Source organism: Populus euphratica, unplaced genomic scaffold (genome assembly GCF_000495115.2).
Source record: "Populus euphratica unplaced genomic scaffold, PopEup_1.0 scaffold6.1, whole genome shotgun sequence".
Taxonomy (NCBI): Eukaryota; Viridiplantae; Streptophyta; class Magnoliopsida; order Malpighiales; family Salicaceae; genus Populus; species Populus euphratica.
Genome location: NW_011499849.1, coordinates 812,857 through 831,991, shown reverse-complemented (window position 1 = coordinate 831,991; position 19,135 = coordinate 812,857). Strand labels below are relative to the sequence as shown.

General features: G+C 33.4%; 2 protein-coding genes and 1 long non-coding RNA gene across 3 annotated transcripts; 1 reads left to right on the top strand and 2 right to left on the bottom strand.

The window, feature by feature from the left end:
* Positions 1 to 3: 3 nt before the first annotated feature.
* Positions 4 to 2,064, bottom strand: LOC105120414 (Pentatricopeptide repeat (PPR) superfamily protein). Its single transcript, XM_011018587.1, has 2 exons — positions 1,942 to 2,064; positions 4 to 1,605 (listed from the first exon to the last, which is right to left on the bottom strand). The coding sequence occupies exon 2, from the start codon at positions 1,565 to 1,567 to the stop codon at positions 38 to 40; it is 1,530 nt and encodes a 509-aa protein (XP_011016889.1). The 5' UTR covers positions 1,568 to 1,605; positions 1,942 to 2,064; the 3' UTR covers positions 4 to 37.
* A 388-nt stretch (positions 2,065 to 2,452) lies between these two features.
* On the bottom strand, positions 2,453 to 18,799 carry LOC105120413 (uncharacterized). Its single transcript, XR_841329.1, has 3 exons — positions 18,716 to 18,799; positions 17,395 to 17,396; positions 2,453 to 2,464 (listed from the first exon to the last, which is right to left on the bottom strand). It is a non-coding gene; the product is annotated as an uncharacterized LOC105120413 (long non-coding RNA).
* LOC105120412 (cyclin-D2-1-like) lies at positions 12,106 to 15,446 on the top strand. The gene is made up of 6 exons (XM_011018586.1): positions 12,106 to 12,854; positions 13,523 to 13,609; positions 13,743 to 13,841; positions 13,920 to 14,124; positions 14,261 to 14,385; positions 14,552 to 15,446. Exons 1-6 carry the CDS (start codon positions 12,543 to 12,545, stop codon positions 14,780 to 14,782), a joined length of 1,059 nt encoding a protein of 352 aa, XP_011016888.1. The 5' UTR covers positions 12,106 to 12,542; the 3' UTR covers positions 14,783 to 15,446.
* Positions 18,800 to 19,135: the final 336 nt, after the last annotated feature.

Below are 19,135 nucleotides of genomic sequence, written 5' to 3'. Positions count from 1 at the left end.
AGATATCAAAGAATAGGTGGTGATAATTTCATCAAATTTACAGAGGTACAAAATCTTCACATTCATTTGCTGTTAACTCATCAAGCAGTTCAAATGCAAGTAACAGCTTTCTCTCTCTGCATACAAATTCAACTAAAAGAGCCCAGGAATCTTGCTCTGGTTTGAATCCCATCTCCGCCAATCCATACAACGCCACAACTGCATCATCTGCCATTCCAGCTTTACAAAGGCCAACTAACAACTCGTTTGAAGTTGCATGATGGGGTACAAAGCCTCTGCTAAGTGTCAAACCCAAAAGCTCAAGAGCCTTGACCAAGTCACCTTTCTGGCACAATGAATTCAATACAATCCTGTAACTCGCTTTGTTTAGATAAATACCTTCGCTAGAGAGTCTGTTAAGCATCCCAAGCGCCTCCTCGGTCCTACCTTCTCCACAAAATCCTCTAAGTAACACGTTAACAGTTACAATGTCAGCTTTGCACCTTGTTTCTTTCATCTCTTCGAGCAACGCCATGGCTTCATCAATTCTACCAAATCTACAAAAGTAATTTATCAATGTCGTGTATCCAACTGTATCTTGTTTCAAACCAAAGCTCTTCATCTCTTCAAACGCATCCATGGCCTCCTCTAACCTTCCCTCTTTGCAAAATCCACTCATGAGGGCTGAATAATTAAATACATTTGGGCTACATCCATTACTCTTCATAAACTCCATTATCTTCTTTGCCTGGTCAACTTTTCCCCAACGGGAAAAACCATTGATTAGAACATTATAAGTAAGGGCATCAGGCAAGATTTGATCCTTCGACACCATCTCCTCGAACAATTCAATTGCTTCTTTTAACCTCCCGCTCTCACAGAGACCATCCATCAGAGTTGAGTAGGTAATTAAATTGGGACAGGAAATGCTAGACTTCTTCATCTCCTTCACCACTGCAAAAGCAGATTCAAGATCACCACTTTTACAGTGATACTTAATAAAGATGTTGAAAATGCAGGTATTTGGCTTCAGCATGTGACCCTTCTTCAAATCCAATAAAAAACCCCGCAACAAATCCACCTGCTTTGATTCAACCAGAAGATTCAGACATGTGCTGATGGCTTTGAGCGATGGCTTTTCACGAACAATTGGCTGGATTTTATTAAACATCTCGACCACTCTTTCAAACTCAGATGACTTGGCAAAATACTTCATCAGATTAAGGAATAAACTCTCATGAAACTTGCAAGTTTCATACATCATTTGCCGAAGAAGAGCATCAACAGCCTGAAACTTCTTAGCTCGAGCAAGCTTATCAATTATAGTTGAATAGGTAGCATGATTATGATTAAAACCCTTCTGCTCCACTACCAAGTTAAATATTTCCACGGCATGTTGAGGATCCCGCTCATGTTTGATCAAGTTTATGGCAGTCTCGTGAGAAATAAATTTGGGTTTCCTTCGTGGTTCCAGAAGGGTTTTGGGTGGAGGGTCCAATTTAGGTGTTAAAAAATGAAGAGGAGAGATCCATGGAAGCGAGGAGAAAGAGCGGTGCTTGTGGCAGATAACAACTTTCACAGAATTCATCAAAACTATTGCTTCCCCTTTTTATAGCACTTCATAATCTGAAAAAATACGACCCCTGTTAGCTTAATATATGTCAGAAAAGCAAAACCATTTTGAAGCCAATTTTAATCATTTATTCCATACGAAATCATCATTCAGTACAAATTATTATAGCAATCTAAGAGTTTAAACATAAATTACAACAATGATTACGTCGAAGACAAGACAAAAAACACAGTTAAGGTTACCATTATCCTCATGATTAATTCAGCTATGTCTAAGGAGCTAGCAAATTGTCATCAACAGGAATCCGCATAAAGGAATAAAAAAATTTAAGTGCGTGAAGTTAAATAGCTAAATCTTCATGAAAACAATGAGATAAGAGAAACACTAGCCTGTTTGTGTCATAGGGAGGCCGAGATGGGAGAGTGCCTGCGCGAACTCCGTTTGAAGAGGCGAGGGCAGGGCGGAGGTGGAAGAAGGAGACAGGGGGTCGAGTCCAGTAGAAGGCAACAGGTTTTTCTCTAGATGGATAGGCTTGGCCCATTAAGTTTCTTCCATTTGGAGAAATGGACAGAAAGTGGATCTAGGATTCATTGCAGACCAGGCTCTGTTTTGGGCTTCCAGGACTGTTATGGGCTTTCAATAGGTAGTGTATTTTGAGAAAGAAGTTCAAAATTATCAGCTAAGGTTGCTGTAGTTAAGCAAAACCAATTTATTAGTCCTTGTGATTTCATAAACTATATATTTAATCATTTTTAAATTTATTTATAGTTTAATATTTTTCATCCATTTCATTTTAAAAAAAATAGAAAAATAAAAAGAAGTTGGTGAAGTGGGAAGATGCGAATTGAGTTTAATTGTTTAGAAAAATAGTTCTAATTTGAATACAATGGGCACTAGCCAAGTAACTAATTACTTAGTTTCAATATTAAGAGAATAGGTTGATTTAATATGAAAAATCATAAGGACTAAATTATAATTAAATGGTATGTAGATTTATTATTTTTTAATATATTTTTTGTCCCTCAAATAAAAAAATACAATTTCATTATTTATTATTAATTATTTGCTTTTGCTTTCTTAATCACGTGCCCTTATCTTGGTTTTTCTTTTTCTTAAAAAAATATTTTAAAATTTAATTTTTCACGCACTTTGTTGACATATAATTAAATGAAGAATAATTTTAATCTTCGAGATAAAAAAGTTTTATTGAATCTAATGTTACGTGTTGCAAGTTTAGTTTTTTTACTTGAGTTTGTTTGGTTTTTTTAATTGAGTTCATTTGATTTTTTTTAGTTAGGAGTTGTTTTTATCAATTTCATCCTTCAACACTGAATTAATTGAGTGTTGAGCTTTTCAAATTATTTTTTACAAGGTTATCCCCCGCAACTTTCACATATCAACCTAAATTAACCCAAACAAATTTAAAATATTTTTGTTTCAATATTGGATAAAAATATAGTCCAACACGCAACTAATTTTGAATTCATGATTAAAATCCTTTTACACACACAGACATTAGCAATACCTAAACAATCAATTCTAAGATACAAAGTTATTAGATATAATTGGGTATATGATTAATATTGTGTAATCAAATTTTTTAATTTACATTTATCTTTTAATTTTTTGAGTTTAGTCTTTAATTATTGTTAATGATTTTTTTTATGTTTTATTGAAACAAATTATTGTTTGATTACATAAAAATTCTATTTAAATAAATAAAGTTATTAAACACGACTGAATAAATTATTTTGTTATGAGATTAAATATTTTAATTTATATTTATTTCTTGATTTTTCTAGTTTAGTCTTTATTTATCATTAATGAATTTTTTTCATATATATTTACACATGAATAATTATCAATTTATTTAGTTAGATGCATGTATAATTTTTTCATTTTTAATTTTTTCATTATGAAATTTTGTATGACTAAAAACATATTGAAAAAACATGTATATTTATTTAAAAAAAAAGATTATTCATGATGGCTAATTAATTCTATATAAAAACGAATTTTAACAAGTAGCGAAACGGAACTGGGGAGGGCGTCCCAAGAAAGAAGAGGTGGTGTCCAGTAGAAACAGACAATCGCAAGGCATGCTTACCGAACCAGAGGGATTTGATTTATAGCTATGCGATGCCATTAACTGGTCCATTAAGGACAAAACCTTCATGCCAGGTTGGTTGTCATGACGTTTCCCCATTTGGCATTTTGCAATATATGTTTATGAGTGCCTTTGACTGAGTAATTAATCATGAATTCAAGTTGATAATTAATTAATTAGCAATCTAATAGAGACAAGAGTGATTTATAACTTGGATTATAGAACTGCTTCCCTCTTACCCCCTCATGCCAAAGCATCTGGCCCCTGGCTCTAACTTGCAGAATCCCAAAAGTATAACCAAAATGTGTTTTTTTTAAAGACACCGAGAGCTTTGATAAAGACATAGCTCAAGCCAAGATAGGTGACTCTGCCAGCTCAAGTCGATCCATGGTTTTATCGCATGTACTGTATTCGAATGTTAATCCCTAACGAGGGGACCAGCAGCGTCGCAGACAACACGAGATTAAAATAACGCAGGAGGCACCAAAAGACGGGGACGTGTGGACCCGATTGCACTCCACGTGGGATTTCTTTTTTTCTTTTATGGAGGGGTGGTGTTTGATAGTGCAGACACAGGAGATACGGCGGATGTTCGGGATGCTTTTGATGGCGGACCACGGTGTTGCAAGGAGGTGCACATGCCTAGATGACCAATTGCTACAAACTCAATGCAGGGAGTCTCTTTTATGTCTTTTTAATATACCAAGATTTCTTTAAATCTCTGGATACGCAGTTTTGTTTTACCAGTGAACTCTTCTTTCTTGGTGTTGAAGTGTAGATAGGTGTTAATATATTGATTTGGTGTAACTCAAGAACTTTTTCAAGTTTGTTTAATAGGCAGTATAATGAAACTATTTGTTAATAGGCGTGGATTAACGCCTAGCACTGCTTTATTTAGGTCCATCAACACCTTGAGTATACTTTCTGGAATTTAGAAGTATTGATTCACACGCACGTAAACATGAACACTTGGCCACATCAAAACCATTTTATAACTACCAGTAGTATCACCATATTCAACGTGGATTAACATGTTAAAAGACAGTGGAGTACAAGGACGTTAACACTGCATTTAATGGTAAACAACGACAACAACATGGGTGAATGAATGGCTTCAACTCGGGGATAAATTTTTTCAAGCTTGTGAAACTGATATGGGTGGTTTTTAACGGCAGATTGTGAATCTGATATAATTGGACTACGTGGATAAGATAAGATAAAATTAACAAAAAACCTGAAATATATAGAATGATTGGTCAAATGAAAAGATTTATAATTTATAATTTAATCGTTAAATGATGCTCAGATTTGATTAAAAAATTCTGAATGACGCTTAAATATGTCATAACCAATTGAGATTCAAAAAAGCTTCAAATTAGTTATATAGAAGATGCTATTGAGACTAGTTTTATTATTTTCTCTTTATTTTTAAATATCCTAATTATTTTAGGACTTTATTGGTTTTTCCCTTTCTAACCATGGCTTTTAGGTCAGTTTTAAAAAATTATCTAAGAAGTTATAATCTTTTTAAGAGGCAAGCTACTTAAAGAAAAATAATTGATAATATAATTTTAATTAGAATTTTTATATGGTAACCAATTCGATAAAATAATGATGATACTGTTGAGATAAAAGAAGATTTCTAATTCAGTTAGGAAATCTTTTCCTAGATCAAAAATGATTTTTATTTAGAATCTTTATATAACTAGTTAATTATAATTCTCATCAAACTAATATTTAGAATTCTTGCTAAAATAAGATAGTTTAAGCTTATGAACTTTCTATAAATATAAAAAGCCATGTATTTAGAAATTTTGTGTGTTGAATAACAATCAATAAAAAAAATAAGAATAAATACTTTGTGTACAGTACTTCCAAGAATTGGTATCAAAGCTCGAAAGAAAAAGGGAGAGCATAAACGAATCCACAAAAACACACACATGGCAACAAATCATACCTTTTCGTAGCAACAAGAAGAGCAGCCTTCTCCCAATGCAAAAGCTGAAATTCCAGCAACAATTCAACGTGAAAAGCAAGAACAAGCAAATTGGGCAGCCAGTAATTAAAGAGTTTTCTAAGGAGAGAATAAAGATTGATCAACGAGGGGCGGGCAAGGCAAAATAAATGCCAGAATCAATTCATTATTTACCCGCATGTAAAAATAGATTCTAATTTGCCTGGAGAAAACTTAGTTAGATAAATAAAATTGAGTGCAGTAAGTAATGAAAACTACAAGTAATGAAGTTTAGTGTGGTAAGTAATTCATATATTATCAAATTAAAAAATATATCCTTATCTGTATATCCCTCATGAATTATTTGATTTCTTATTATTTTTTAATTAAATTATGAAGTTAAACAATACAATAATATTTCTTTAGAAGTAAAGCAATTAAAAATTTAAAGTCAGCATGAATAAAAAAATAAGTATATTACATAGTTTTTTAAAAATTTATTAAGTTTTGATTTTAGTTTAAGGATAGAAATTTCTAAATTCAATATCAAAAAATAAAAATAAATTTAAAAAATGATATAAAGTCTAGGTTGAAATATTTGTATGGATTGATGATACACAAACAAGATTATGATAAAATAATCAAATAATTAATTATATACTAATCGAATAACTAAAATTGTATTATCACTGTAACGTGGGACATGCAACTAGTGTACTTGGTTTCAGGAGGGGTAACAGATTTTTTTCTTTGTTAGAGGGGAATCTAAATCTCACAAGTTTTTAGCACTAAAATTCAAAGCTTCGTTGGATTTATGGAGGGGAGTATTGTTAATTTTTATTTCAGGGGCAGGGCCCTGCTAGCCCCCCGCCACTGAATTTTCTATGATACAGTGATAAATTTATGCATACCTTTTAAAGGCTAGAAAAAAAAAATGATAGAATCACGAGTAGGTTTAATTGTGTTACTTTACTAAATCTGCTAATCATTATTGTTTTTTGAGTTATATATATATACATATATATATAATTGCATGTGTAGCAGGGTACTGAACTAATACCTTGTTCTTTTTTATTAATGGCAGTTCTCATTCATTGGAAAAAAAGAAGAGAGAGAGAGCTTATCCAAGTATTTTCGAATATTTCCTCAATGAGGCAAAAAACAAGATGAAACCTGTTTTACTTGTTATATATTATATATTTTCAACATTATGTGAAATTTTCTAACAACTGTGTGGATCTCCATGAGAGCGAACAGAAGCATGTATCGAAGGGAATGCCCCATCAGACACAAGAAAAAAAAAAAGATTAATAAGATGGTACTATATTCACGTAACCAAATAACAAAACGAGGAATGGGAATCCTGCATTACGTGATGTATTGTTAAAGAAAAAGGTTGTATAAGCGTGTATCGGGTTTTTCTTTTCTCCCCTTCTGCCTTGTGTGAGACAGTGCAGGGGCAAAGAGATTCAGTCAAATGCAGAATATTGAGTTAACCCTGGTCATGATCGTATGACCTGACATTGGGTTTCTAGCAGTAAAAATAAAGGAGAAATTAGATCAACGGATAGGTTAAAATATTGGGGTAGTGGGTGTGAAAATGTGGATGACACTCTGTTAAGCTCGGATCTCAAACGGCAAGAGAAGACTCTCTTTAGACCAAAGATGTGAATTGTTATGGGAACAGTGGGGGGCCTCTCTCGTGCCTCTCAGCTCTCATTTTCTAATGGAACAGAGTCTTCGAAATTAGCACAGAACTGACACGAGCCATATGAGGAGAAAGTGTCTCATTTTTTTAAGTTGACAGGATTTTTGAGAGTGAAAACTGCGAAAGTGGAAAAACACGAAGAAAAGGTAAAATTCAAAGTAAAGAAAAAGAGCATTTCAAAGAAGTGATAAGCGAGAAAAGGGTTAGAAATTTGTGTCCTTAAAGCCTCTTTAGAGAACCATTTTTAAGCACATGTCCATGAAAGCAATATCAAGGATCCTAAGTTAAAACCCTTGCCCTTATCATCTACTGCTAATCTTTACCGGATTTTACTGTATCGCGTCTTGCGCATTTTATTAGACCCGTAGGGATGATCAGCCTCCGTTAAGTAAGTCTCTAATACTTGATCAAGCACCTGTTGTTGCAATGGGGTTATGATCTATATCAGTAATAAATTTATATACTTGCAGGTTTTCTATACAATACCTTCACCAAATACCCTAGCTCTTAAACGTGGCCAGCAAGCCATCATTCTCAAATAGAAGGATAAAGATTTCATAGTACACCTAGAGAAAAGCGAAATTGACCCCAAATTCTCCGGGCTGTAGCAGAACAAAATTGGTAGACAATGGACTCAGCCAACAAAACCTAGTCGAGGGGCATCTAGTGAAGAAAATGAAACGATTGGACCAACTGTTTGGAAATCTTGCTGCCTGTATGACCCTAAAGTTGATCTTGACTTGCAATAACGGTGATTCAAACTCGTTCTTGCACCATTCCCTAGTAAAGTTAATGATGGTTTTGTTAAAGACTTGTGGTAAATGTACTTAGCTTCGTAATCACATTTAAAATCCTCTAATTGCCCTTGATAAAACTTGTTTATCTTCCTGATTAACCATGCCATCCAAATCGAGCAGTCATTACTGGATGTCGGAGACAACTTGTACTTTTTTAGATTTTTACGTTTACAAGAACTAAAGGAGACGCTCCTAAAGGTGGAAAAAAAAAAGCGAAAGGATAGCTCTTTTTGTGATTCTTCAGCCAGTAAAAGACCACCCTTTAATTCCCACACCATAGATTTTGGATGATTTTGAGAAAATTTTCTAAATTCATCATTGAATTCTAGCTTTTTCGATGAGAGGGGCTGGGACATTTGGGTACAGGTGTCGCTAAAATGCAACGCATGCCTTGAACCCTTCTTTCTCATTGGAAATTTTAGATTCTCCTCGTTGCCTGAAATTAGTCAGTTACGAGGGAAATTTCCTCTCAGTGAATAACACGACTCCATCGTTCACCCGCTATTGACAAAATTCAATGAGTCCATCCAAAATAAAACAACATAATTAATTAAAGACTCTGCATTCTTTACTGGTAATTAACCCAGATAATGAACACGTCATGACCCAACGAGCATTCCCCTGTCCGAGCTTGATGTGCATTTGAAGCTCCAAGCGAGAAATGAAGAACGATGCAAGAAATAAAACTCTGTGATCATGATTCAATTTCGTACAGATTTTACAACCACTGCTGCTAGAACAAGTAATCCTGTGCGTGCGATGAAAGACGACCAATGCTTAAACAATAACAATATTAATGTAACCTGTTATTTATCCATAATTCTAATGATTTCATGCATTATCTTTTCCTTTTCAAAAGTGGGTTTCGCAGCCTTTGTATACTCTTTTTTTTTTGGTTCGATTATATTCGATAAATAGTAATAAATAAATAGATGAGTGATCGTCATATAACATGGTATATTACGAGAATGAACACTGAGATTTATTGAGTGTCCATTATAATTTCATCCAATCGCTCTATCGATCAAGAGAAGTCTTTAGGTATAATTTGATATCATCATGTTTGAACGTTGCTCATCATTGAGTTATATCACATATGCGTCCTAAAATGAAGTATGAAAATCATAAATAGAAAATTAATAACTTCAAAAGTTGCAAAAGTTTCTAAAAGAGTTTTTTTAGTATTACTGCGCTGTACTTTGCCTACAGTATTATGGTGCTGTGTATTAAAAATAAAAAATCAATTTATCAAGAAACTTGTTGTTTTATTAAGTAAAATTATTGTATTTTAAAACTACATCTACTTATTAAACACTGCTTCTGCTAATCTTATTTTAAAACCACACCATGTCACATTAATAGAAAACAAGCCTATACTCGGAGAAAAATAAAATAAAAAATAGATAACTATAACTATTTTTCATCACGACTAGATAAGCATACTTTCTGACTAGCCGATCCCTCTCCTTTTTATCTGCGAGCATGGTCCGAAATCCCTGTTTTATATATATATATAGTGAGTGTGTGTGTTGTGTGTGTGTGTGTGTGTGTAGAGAGAGAGAGAGAAGCAGTGAGAGAAGAGGAAGAAGAACGGTAGAAAATCCATCCAAATTTGTTGCTCTTCGCACATTCTTTTTAATTATTGTTCTAGACTCTCCAAACTCGCATCAGTTTCGACCGAGGAATGCTCTCGGTAAGATCAAAAAAATAAACCACAAAGGTTCTTTTCGGTAAACTGATAGTCACAGAGTCGATCATCATGACCATGGTATATAGTAGGATTTATTTATCGGTGTGGCCCTGCCGAAGAAAGTAAGCGGTGCGATATTCATCAAATACCACTACCGTTTTATTACTTGGATCCATCATGGCATTGCGGTGGTATTCATAGAAAGAAAGCTCGACAAAATAGTGGCAAATTTTAGGCAACCAAATTTAATCGCCGAGGTAACTTGTAAAATGCCTTGCCATAGATGGTTTCTACTGTATCGGTCAATTCCTCAACGTTTCGATGGCCGATGACAGCGTGTAAAAATATGGAAAAAAACTCCAATACTCCATAAGCCACAACTAATCATGCAATTTCCATCGAATCGAGCCACCTAGCTTTTTTTTCTTGCTTAATTGTAGGAGATGTTATCTTACAAATCAGTGGACTGTCTTAATCTATTTCCAAACTAAATTCAACAAAATCAAAACACGTGATTCCTCTTCCAACTCCATTCACAATTAAAACGCATCATTCTCGGGTAATGTTTTATATTGTAATATTAATTATTTTTTAAAATATTTTTTTAATGTATTGAAATAATATGTTTTTATTTTTTAAATTTTATTTTTAATACTAACACATTAAACTAATATATATATATATATATATATATAACTTTAAACAAAACAAAAAAGGCTCCCAGACAGTAGCACAAATAACAATATTTTATAAGGAGATAGAGAGAGAGAGCGACAGCAATACTAGTGTCATTAATTTGGTATTTGGATCCTTGGAGGATTTTAAGATAAATGAGAAAAACTCTACCATAAATTAGAGATTATATATACTTAGATAGGAGGCTTGCGTCGTCAAACATTTTCTAATGTTAAAAAATAATATTTAGATGATGATAATTTGATAAAATTATAGTTAAATTTTTTAAATATAATTCAAGATATAAAACTAAAATAATTTATATAAAGAAAAATAAAAATAAATTGTAAAATAATCAAAAGAATGAGAACTAAAACTAGATAAAAATCAAATGAAAGTAAATATTAAATAATAAAATTAAAAAAAATCAAGAAAAAAATATAAATATAGCAATCAAAAGAATAAAGATAAAAAATAAATTACAATAATGAATGCAATAAGTGGTAGGGGATGAAATTAAAAAAAAATTAAAAAAATTATAAAACATATAAATAAGGCAATAAAAAATCGAGGGACCAAAATTGAATAAAATATCCAGGGACAAAATAAAAAATAAATAAATTTTAAAAAACATCAACAACTAAATAAACTTTAATCAAAACAAGGAGAGCTGAAATCAATAAAACTACAAATCGAATGGCATGATTGTTTTTTGAAAAATCAGATGTAAATTTTAATAGCATGAGAGAGAGAGAGAGAAAAAAAAACTTTACCATATATATTCTTTGTGAGCATGCATCACAAACACTACAATGAGAATAATTTGTCGCTTTTAATGTCACAGCAGAAATAAGATTTTGATAATTAGACGGGTTTTTATGCATTACCTGAATGATATATGGCTTATTATATGTCTGAATTTTTTTTGTAAATAATATTTAACAACTAAAAATTACCAAACAACTCATAATCAAATTGAAAGAAAAAACTAGAAGAAAATTACTAAAATAACCCTGAAAGAAACTTTTTTTTTTTCATATTCAAAAGTTAATCTCGACATCTCACTGTATTAAAAATTAAAAAAAATCCATACATACATAATCATTATTTTCTCTTTGACGTGCATGATTGTAACTTTATTGTATTTTTATTTTTAGAAAGACCAAAGAGAACCTCACCAAAAGCTTGACTTTTTTATGTTTAAGGGTGAAATAGTTATTTAATATTTAAAAAAGATATATTAATTAATTTATTTCAAATTAATTTTACAATGAATAATGTATTATTTAGAAAAGAAAAATCTACCTGGATGACAGGCCAAATGCGTTTATTTTGATAAAGGGAAAAAACATATTTACATTGCTCCGGTAAATTGAAACTTGTGTTTAGGATGATAAATCACTCATGTCATTTAGTTTTTTCTAATATATATATATATATATATATATATATATGAAGCGAGAAAGTTACCATTAAGGGCACAAAAGGTGTAGTAAATAAAAATATACCCAATCTTATTTTCAACCTATTCCCTACCGTGCCATCAACGGGGTGGTAGGTGTTAAAGGAGTAAAGAACTGCCCTTGGACGGGCAATAAATCCCTACAAAATCTTGTAAATGCCCTTGTGCTGTGTTATATTTTGCTCGTACTATTCCATTTCTCTGTGATTCTCGTGCCTATATTGCCCCCACCCTCCTCTCTCTACCTGCCTTTTACCCTAAAAAGAGCCCACTCATTCTCCCTTCATAAACCCCTGCTTGGAGTAGCGGTCTTTTCAGCCCCCAACTTCGATAGATACTGGGTGAGAGACTGATAAACAGATATACAGAGAGAAACACTTCACCTATATAGGTTTTGTTTTCACCTTCTTTTGTAAAAGACTATTCTTTGTTCTTCAATTCTTTGATATAAAAATCTGTTCTTTGTTCTAAAACACATCTAAAATCTCTATACACACACAAAAATCCTTGCTTTGACACGCTTGCTGCTTAATGAACTTTATTGCCTAGATATACAACAGAGAAAAAGAGTGATTTTTCGGAGAGGTATTATTAAATATGGCACCAAGTTTTGATTGTGCAGTTTCAAACCTTCTATGTGCGGAAGATAATAATAGCATCTTCGATGATAACGATCACTATGATGCTACCGTGGAGTTTGAGGCCACGTGGCATCATGGGAATCATCAAATCTGTAATCAAAACGGTGGTGGAGATGGCGGGTGGTTGCCGATGCAGAGTGATGAGTGTTTGGTTTTGATGGTTGAAAAGGAGTGTCAGCATTTACCTACTGGTGATTACTTGAAGAGACTGAGAAATGGAGACCTGGACATGGGGGCTAGAAAAGAGGCTGTTGATTGGATTGCAAAGGCGGGTTCTTTTCTTTTTTCTTTTCACTATAGTTTGATGTTCTAAAATGGCGATTATATGGGATTTTCTATATTTATATATTTCTTGACTGGTTTTCAAAATATGAGATTTGGCTATCCGAAAGGGGAATTTCTTTTTTTCACCGTATAGTGTATATGACTTATTTTCATTTTCGGATTGGTATATCGTGATGATTATAGTGATATCTGTGCTGGATGTCTGCAGATAGATTTGTATTTGCTGTATATTTTGATTGATGTAAAGCTATTTTTCTAGTGTTGATTGTGCTGAGTGACTCTCTCATATCGGTGTTGTGAGTACTTCGAGGTTTTTGATGAAATAGGTTGCGTTTTTTTCTTTTTGTTTGTTCTTTTTTCTTCTCCATCTACTTAATCTGAAGTGGGTCTGGTGGGTTCCCTTCTTTTTGCCCTTTTTGGGGCCGGCGCTAATTTGTTAATTGCATTTCTATGTGGTCTTTTCTATTTATCCTAGAAGATTTTTTGTGCATTTATTTTCTCCTTCCCCTTTTCCTTTCATTTGATTAGCCTCGCACTAATGCTGATTGTTGTTTATGAGCTGTTAGGTTCTTTTTTGTTCTGTTCGATTATCTCGATTCCTCAATTGAGCTTTTGTTGATGATTAATATTAATGGTCTTGTTGCTCAACAGGTTCATTCTCACTTTGGTTTTGGACCACTTTGTGCGTATCTATCAATAAACTACTTGGATAGATTTCTCTCTGCCTATGAATTACCTGTAAGTTGAAATCAAGCAATCATGGCATTGTTGTTTGGCATCTCTCTTACGATCCTTTATGTTTTTACTGCTGTGCTGCGCCTAATTCCATTTTGATTTCATTTAGTTTAATCCTGCTGTGTGTAATCCGCAGAAGGGTAAAGCTTGGATGATGCAGTTACTAGCTGTGGCATGTTTATCTCTTGCGGCCAAAATGGAGGAGACTGAAGTTCCACTATCTCTAGATCTACAGGTATAGATCCATCAGAATTTCCGTTTGCATTACCTGTGAAGTTCATCTAATAAATTTAAGGATCCTGATATTTGATAGGTGGGCGAATCAAGATTTGTATTTGAAGCAAGAACTATACAAAGGATGGAGCTTCTTGTATTGAGCACATTGAGTTGGAGAATGCAAGCAATTACTCCTTTCTCCTTCATAGACTATTTCCTTAGCAGGATCAATAATGAGCAGACCCCCCCACCTAAGTCTTTAATCTTGCAATCAATCCATCTCATACTGAGCACAATTAGAGGTCCCTTTCTCACTCTTATGCACACATTGGCAATGTACTATCTAAAATAATTTCTCCTTGCAGTTGGAAAAACTTTATGATGGAGATATTTGAGAGGGGGTGTCTGATGTTTTTGGTGGGTGGGAATTCAATGCAGGGATTTACTTCTTGGAATTTAGGCCTTCTGAGATTGCAGCAGCTGTGGCAATAGCTGTTGTGGGGGAAACCAAAACAGTGGACGCTGAGCAAGCAATTTCTGTACTCACTCAACCTGTACAAAAGGTAAAGTTGGTGCCTTGTGGTCCAAAACAATAAAGGGACATAAATGATGACTCTTTTTGGTTATATCATTTTGAGTTTGATTACTTACATGGGCGATCACCTGAGACATTTTAAATACATGAACCATTGAATATGTTCTTTTGTATTTTTTTTTAATTTTTGGCAGGAGAGAGTGCTGAAGTGTCTTCAACTGATTCATGATTTGTCGTTGTTTGGTGGATCTGTTAAGGGCACAAGTGCTTCACTCCTATCAGTGCCCCAAAGCCCCATTGGGGTGTTGGATGCTGCATGCTTGAGCTATAGCAGTAACCACACAACTGTTGAGCCATGCGCAAATTCTTCACACAATACCCCGGATGCTAAAAGGAGGAAGCTAGACAAACCCTGCGAATCGTAGTTACAAAATGAAAGTTGGATTCTTTTACCCAGCTTCTATTTGATTTTGTTACATAGGAGTTTTGGTGTGCTATGAAGGTGTTGCCAAAGAAAATTCCCCTAAATCCAACATAAGGAAGGCAGAAAGAGATGATGGTAGCGAGGGATGGAGTTGAAAAGAAAAAAAAAAATCTGAAAAAAGCTTTTATAAATGGAGTTCAATAAGTTGGGTCATGATTAGAGGATGGAGGCAGAGGGGGGTCGAGCTGCGGCATGCACTTGGCATGAAAAGGACAGTCACTGCGGTTAAATTAGACTTCTTAACGGCTATAGACAAGGAGTAGAAAAGATTAAAAAAAAAAGTTTTTTTTAGATACAGTTTGTCCCAGGGTTTGGTTCTTTGGTTAAAAGAAAATTTAAAAAGGAAAAAAAAAGAGAGAAAAGAGAGAAAAAGGTAGTGGTATGAGATAATATCGTAGTATTCGCAGAAAATTCAGCTGGATATTCATTTCCAGTTTGTTCAATCATTTTTGCTTTTTATCGAGTGGAAGAAAAAAGAGAAATATGGTACAGAACAATCATATGAACTGATATAAAGTATATAGTGTTTTTGTTTTGGTTTTTTTTTTTTAAATGTAAGATAACTTTTAAAATATGGATTTCCCTGTTTTCTCTGGGTTGTTTTACTTCATCGCTATCTGAGCTAATCAAGTACCCTTGTACCATACCTTTGTTTGACCTTGAATCTGGTTAGACCATGAGCTTTGTTGGTTTTTTGTAAAAGAAAAGCAACATTCATCAATGGTGAGATGCTTCAGGGTTGCAATACAGCAATGATTACACAGCCACCGTCCGTGTTGGATGGGTGGATCAAACTGTGTTGAATGTTATCTTGATACAGTAACTGAGCAAACGTCATCCATCCGTTTGTAGGTTTCATTGTAGGGATGATGAAAAGCCTCGGTGACGAGTGTGGGTGGGCACGCTTCGCCGTATGGTCATCTCTGTGGCTGGTGAATGGATACCCAGGAGTTTTGGTTTGGGTTGGCAAGTCGCTTTTGACTGAAAAAGGAGAAGGAAGAGCCGAACGAAGGAACAGGAAAATAGTGGAGGCAGGCAGGCAGGCACCTGCGATTTGACCCCCGAGCACTCGCTGCCCATGCCACACAAATGTAAACCAGAAAATGCGCCACGTCATCACCTAATAAAGGGCTTCTGGGGATTATTCCTGACATACGGACATTTCCAACCAGTTTGAAAAACCAAACCACCAATCACATGGGACGTTCCATGTTTCGAATATATGAGCAGAGAAAACGATGGCGACAATTTTCTTTTCTTTAATAAAGTACTGGGGAAAATACTGCTTGTCTTATTTTCTACTCTTTGGTTATTAGCTCCAGCGGTGTCTTAGCCGTCGTGTTTTCCAATCGAATTTTTGAAGGATCGCCCCTCTTTTCCTGCCAAGGCCTTTCTTTTCTTCTCAAGAAAGGAAAATCCAAATCTCTCACTGTGACTGTGAGAAATTGTCAAACCTTTCGAACCATCTTTCCTGTCATAAACTAGTTTGGCCCATATCCAAGAAAATTTATGAAATGCTTACACGCTTTAGTAATCCCCCGATCAAACAGGGATGGAGGAGACATTTTCCCTTTTCCAAATCACAACCATATTCTTTAGAAAAACATGCACAGAAGACCAGAGAACAGTGATGATAGTCGGTTGTCAGGATTTTTGCCAATTTCAGAGTCTTCAGAAAAAGAATGGAGAAAAAATGAAACAACCGTACCACTACTCCTATTATAAAAGCGATAAGAATAAGATTGACAAATAAAATATCACTTCAATAAGGAGGAGCGCACTGGTGGAGAGTTCTTGATTCGAGTTGCATAGCCCTCTTGTTGAAATTTGATTTTTTTTTTTCCTGGTTGAAAATTGACGAGCGGCTTCATTGATTAATTAATTTATAATTAGAGGAACAATAGAGATGGCAAATCAAGTAACTGGCACCTCGTGTTGCACCGGTTCAATTTGAATTTGATTGAAAAAATCAAATCTGACAGTACTGGCTCAAATTAGCTTCAGAAAAATGCATTTGTTGCTTCAAATAATACCTGTTGTTTTATGATTATAACCTAAAATACATCAGGATAAAAAGTAATAAAGGAAAGTTTCAAATATAAGATAACAATTATAAAAAAATAAAATTATTAACTCGGGTGAGCCGGGGCTTTACCCAGGTTTGAACTAGGCAAAACTCGATACTGTAACTGACTTGGTAAGACCCTAATAACTTTGACAGTGAGCATTGCTTCACGTGGAGAGAGAAATGAGGGGTTTTCCTCTTATTCAACCCAGCTTTATAAGCATGAGCTTACCACTTATTTTTTGTTAGTAATTATTTTATATCAAAATTTACTATATTAACATTAAAAAAAATCATTTTTTTCTAATATGAAATTAAAAGCCCATTAATACATATATTTTAGGTAAGCAAGAAGAAATTTATTTTTTTAGTGTAAATAAAAAAATAAATTATTTAAATACTTTAATTTAAAAACCAATTTTTCCAAAAAGAAGATCCTCTTTCCAACTAAACAAAAAGGTTTTCTTTTCTCAACAAAAACATTACACATCTGATAAAATGTGATGGCGAAAGGAGAACGATAGTGTAATGCTGCTAGTTTTGAATTTCTATATGGAAATATTCCTACCACTGTATTCGTACTTCAATAACGAGTGGGTTTCTGAGCTAATGTTTCCAAACTGACGCTAAAAGCATGGCCACTCCCTAAAATCCTTGCATCGAAGTAATGGAGTATCCTCGTAAAGTGTACAGAAGATGGACAAACAAGTCAAAACAGAAAACACGAGTCTCAAAACTGTAAAATGCCGATGCCTGGAAATCAATATTTTTCATAAGGGACTGTTTGAAACGATTATTCAATATTTACTTGTTTCTGTAAAAGTTCGAGTATCTTATGAACAAAGCTCTCTCTACTTCTCTACCTAACACATGCATGGAAGTCTGTTGTGCTGTCCAACGGAGTAGGGCTGCTGTTGAACTTGGGTTGAGATTTGGATCATCTATAATAGAACAAACTCAAAACCAAAAATCTATAGTATTATTCAGAAATTTATATTTTTGACAACTGATATGGATAAAATGACAGAGAACTGTAACTCTACCAACGGAACAAATTCTCTCGGAAAGATCATTAATCTCTCTACTTCAAATAAAATGTTTTGGCAATGAAGTTGTGAAAAAACATGTTATTTTCTCGGTAATTTAACAATAAACCCATGATTCTTGTGTTTCGACTTCATCTAGATAAAAGCTTCTGCAAACTTTATTGATAAGGTAATTATACACTTATTTCCTATATTATTACCGAAGCATATAATATTAGGGTTGTTCAAAAAATTGGTTTATTGTAATGGTTGCATTATTTGACCTGAACTAAAAAATTAAAATTAGATAATATAAATATCATAGATAATATAGATCAAAAAAAAATAATAAATAGACATTATGGGTCAGGTGCGGGTTGGAATTTTTTAAACCATTGTTATTAATTTTTTCTCATCTCTCTCCAATCATGAATATAAAAATAAAAAAATAAAATTTTAGGCTAAAATGATTTTTTTGATAGTGTTAAAAACTAGAGGGACATGTTATTTATGATTTTAAAAGTATAAGTTCTACAGTGAATATTTAGCTCAAAGTTCAAAAAGTTATTTATTTCCTCTATATTTTTTTATTTTAGTTCTTATCTTTTAATGATGTCCTTTGGTAACAAATTAATTTAAATTGGCCTATAATTTGATCTTATGAGGGAAAAAAAATTTAAAAAAATCCATTGAGATAAAAAGAAAACATTATAAACAACGAGTCTACGGTGTTTTGTAAGGGTTTCCACTAAGGATGTTCACAGTTCAGTTTGGTTTATTTCACTAGGGATGTTCACGGTTCGATTTGGTTTAGACTAAAAAAACCAATCAAATCAAATTGTATTAATTTTGTGAAATATTAACCAAAAACCTGTTCAAACCGAACCGGTCCAGTTTGGTTAAATCCATTTTTATAAGAAAAAAACTAGGAAGCCTAATTCCATCATATATGGGTTTTTTTTTTGTTTCTTTTAATTGACTTGCATTAAATTAAGCTTCAAAATTTTCTTTTTTAAAAAAAAAAAACCGGATTTTTTCAAGTTAAGTTCAAGTTTTTTAAATGCTAAATGTTCAAAATTAGGATTTAACCTTAAATATATATATATATATATATATATCAATAACAAATACCTAGAATTCGTTCAGCTTTGAATTCACCGCTTATGAGAGCTTATCACCATAACCTAATCCTAAATTAAAGTCT